The sequence below is a fragment of the Vigna unguiculata genome, chromosome 10, assembly GCF_037176805.1.
Source record: "Vigna unguiculata cultivar grain cowpea cultivar isolate G323 ecotype 2 chromosome 10, ASM3717680v1, whole genome shotgun sequence".
Classification (NCBI taxonomy): domain Eukaryota; kingdom Viridiplantae; phylum Streptophyta; class Magnoliopsida; order Fabales; family Fabaceae; genus Vigna; species Vigna unguiculata.
In genome coordinates this window covers 33,156,493-33,159,331 of record NC_140801.1, presented here as the reverse complement: position 1 = coordinate 33,159,331, position 2,839 = coordinate 33,156,493, and the positions used below count along the sequence as shown (strand labels likewise).

Sequence of the window (2,839 nt, the reverse complement as noted above, 5' to 3'; positions counted from 1 at the left end):
GCTAGTGAGTTGTAATACTGTTTTCAAAATCTAGTTTTACTTAAAAAAGTTGTGTGAAACTAATTTGATTTTGTGGTGTTTTTCTCCAAACCTTCCACATGACAAAAAATAAAGAAAACGTATAAAAGTTGAGGTTTGCATCTAGCATGTGCAGTGGTTATTGGTTGATGATTAGAGATTTGGAAGATGTTGAGAAGAAGCCAAAGGGGTTTCAAATCAAAGAGTTGAAGTGTAAAGTCGAACCTGTCAATCTTCAACATCTTCAAAAAGTTTAGACTCATACAGTGATTCCTTCATGTCCAAAAATATCATGCACAACTTCATCTATCCCAAAAACAATTGACAGACAATCAAACTATTAGTCTAGAGTTAATTATTTAATGTAAAGTAATTTTAAAAACAATAATATATAAACTTACCAATAGGATTTTTCAGAAAGTCCGTATAATCAACTTTGAGTACAAATCAACATTTGCACATGATTAGGAAGAATAGAGCTTCTATATTTGGAAAGTATACGCCCACCTTTCCTAAAAGCTGACTTTGATGCGACAATAGTAATGGAAATACTAAGCACATCTCGAGCCATTATAGACAACATAGGGAATTTTTTCTCATTAGTTTTCCAATATTTGAGTACATCAAAATCTTCACTTTCTTCATCATCTATTGTTGGTTCATCTAGGTAAACATCTACCTCGCTCTTGCCAATTATGGATTTTGATTCATTTTGATACATTTTAAGATCCTACAATGTATTACATATTAATTATCAAAACAAATGAAAACAATGAACACCAAGTGTAAAATACTTACCGAAATAATCCTTGATCTTTTGCCTTACTTTCTTCGATATTGGATTGAGACATGAAGAGATATTCTGTAGCAGATTGGGAAAGAGAACCATAAGAGGTAGACAAGTTCTTTGCATAATCTCCAAACAACATCTTGAACTTTTCTAACACTTTCTTAGTTTTCTCTTCATAAGTTAGAAGATCCAATTTTTAATAACAATACATTATAAAATCAACCTTTAGTCGTGGGTCAAGAATATCTCCAAAAGCTAACACAATACTATACTCCTTCGAATACTTTTGAAACTTCTCCTTCATATTCAAAGCCATTGTCTTTAAAATGACATCTTCATTCAAAAAATTCTCTTCAATGATTAATTGAATCTTCCAAATTTCCATAAAATACAAATTTGAAGTGGGATAAGAAGAACCGAAAATCATGTTTGTGATGTCATAAAATGGTTCTAAGAATTGACACATTTTCTCTCCCTTATCCCATTCCTCAAAAAATGGACAATTTTTATAACTTCTATCAACCACTTTGAGAATTTCAAAAGCCTTGTATCTTATTGCACTTTCAAGCATCAAATAAGTCAAATTCCATCTTTTAGTCACATCTAATCTCAAACCAATGCTCATATTTATGCCAATATCACTAACACATTCTTTGAATTTGAGAGTTCTTCCATCCGATGATTTAACATACTTAACACTCTCTCTAATGTTATGAAGTACTTTATCAACCACCTTTAAACCATCTTGAACTATCAAATTAAGAGTATGAGCACAACATCGAACGTGAAAAAACTCACCATCACATAATAAACTTCTCTGAACACAAAGATGGCTTTTTAAAATATCTTGTAAGGTATTATTTGTAGAAGCATTGTCCAAGGTAATGGAGAAAATTCTCTTATCAATACCCCATTGCTTTAGGAAATCAAATACAATACTTTCTAGTTCAACACCTGTGTGTGGTGGTTTCATTCAACAAAAGTTCAGAATCCTACTTGTCAATTTCCAGTTTTCATCAACAAAATGTGTAGTTAGGCAAATATAACCCTTAGAAGTAATTGCAGTCAAACCATTAGAAGTTAAACAAATTCTATAAGGAATCTTAGACATGATTTGCTTAACTTTATCCCTCTCTTTAATGTATTCCCTCTCCACATCTAAAACAATGGTATTCTTACATTTCATGTCAATATAAGGATTAATGTATTTTATCCACTCCCTAATTCCTTCGTACTCAACGAAATTGTAAGGAAAACCATGTTTAATTATGGCTCTCGCAAGTAACTTACGATGAACCTTTTAATTGATTTTTCGTGTCCCAAACTTTCCTTCTTGATCAAGACTGAGTTCCACATCTCAGTTTGCAATACTTTTACATGAATGGATATGACGACTTAAATGTGAAGTCCCATAATTGTTTTTGGTTTTAGGGTTTTTGCCAACTTTGTAGTGATGGCCACAATACTTACACGAAGCCTTTTCAATCCCATCCTTGTCTTTACCTATTCTTGTGAAAAAATTCCAAACATTTTATACTTCTTTTTTATTTGTGGCAGCACTTTCAGATGGACCAGGAGTTTCAGATACAAGATCATCATCCAAATTTAAAGGCTTGCTCTTAGAATGATCCATATTTTAAAGCTATTCCACACAACTTCATACAATATTTTAGCACAAATGATTCAATCATCATTATAATGATTAAAATTTCTAAAGAATGTAAATGTGGCAACTTATACATAGAAAATCCCAGTTAATAGCACTTATACACACTTATTCACATTATTCATCAGTTTTAATCCATAAAACAAATTGAGTTTACTATCTATAAAAAAATGATTGTTGGAACAAAATCATTATTAATCACATTATTTCCAGCAACAGAAAATTGATTGTTGGAAGAAAAAAGTTTCAACCCAATAGAAGTCCCTACAGCAGAAGTTGGCCAAGGAAACTAAATAAGAAAGCTTTGACTGTAAAATTAACCAACAAAATTACCATTGATAGTTTAACACACTTTGTAATATAAA

General features: G+C 31.2%; 1 protein-coding gene across 1 annotated transcript; it reads right to left on the bottom strand.

Moving 5' to 3' along the window:
- Positions 1-448: 448 nt before the first annotated feature.
- LOC114165398 (zinc finger BED domain-containing protein RICESLEEPER 2-like) lies at positions 449-2,441 on the bottom strand. The gene is made up of 3 exons (XM_028050037.1): positions 2,369-2,441; positions 1,032-1,558; positions 449-748 (listed from the first exon to the last, which is right to left on the bottom strand). Exons 1-3 carry the CDS (start codon positions 2,439-2,441, stop codon positions 449-451), a joined length of 900 nt encoding a protein of 299 aa, XP_027905838.1.
- Positions 2,442-2,839: the final 398 nt, after the last annotated feature.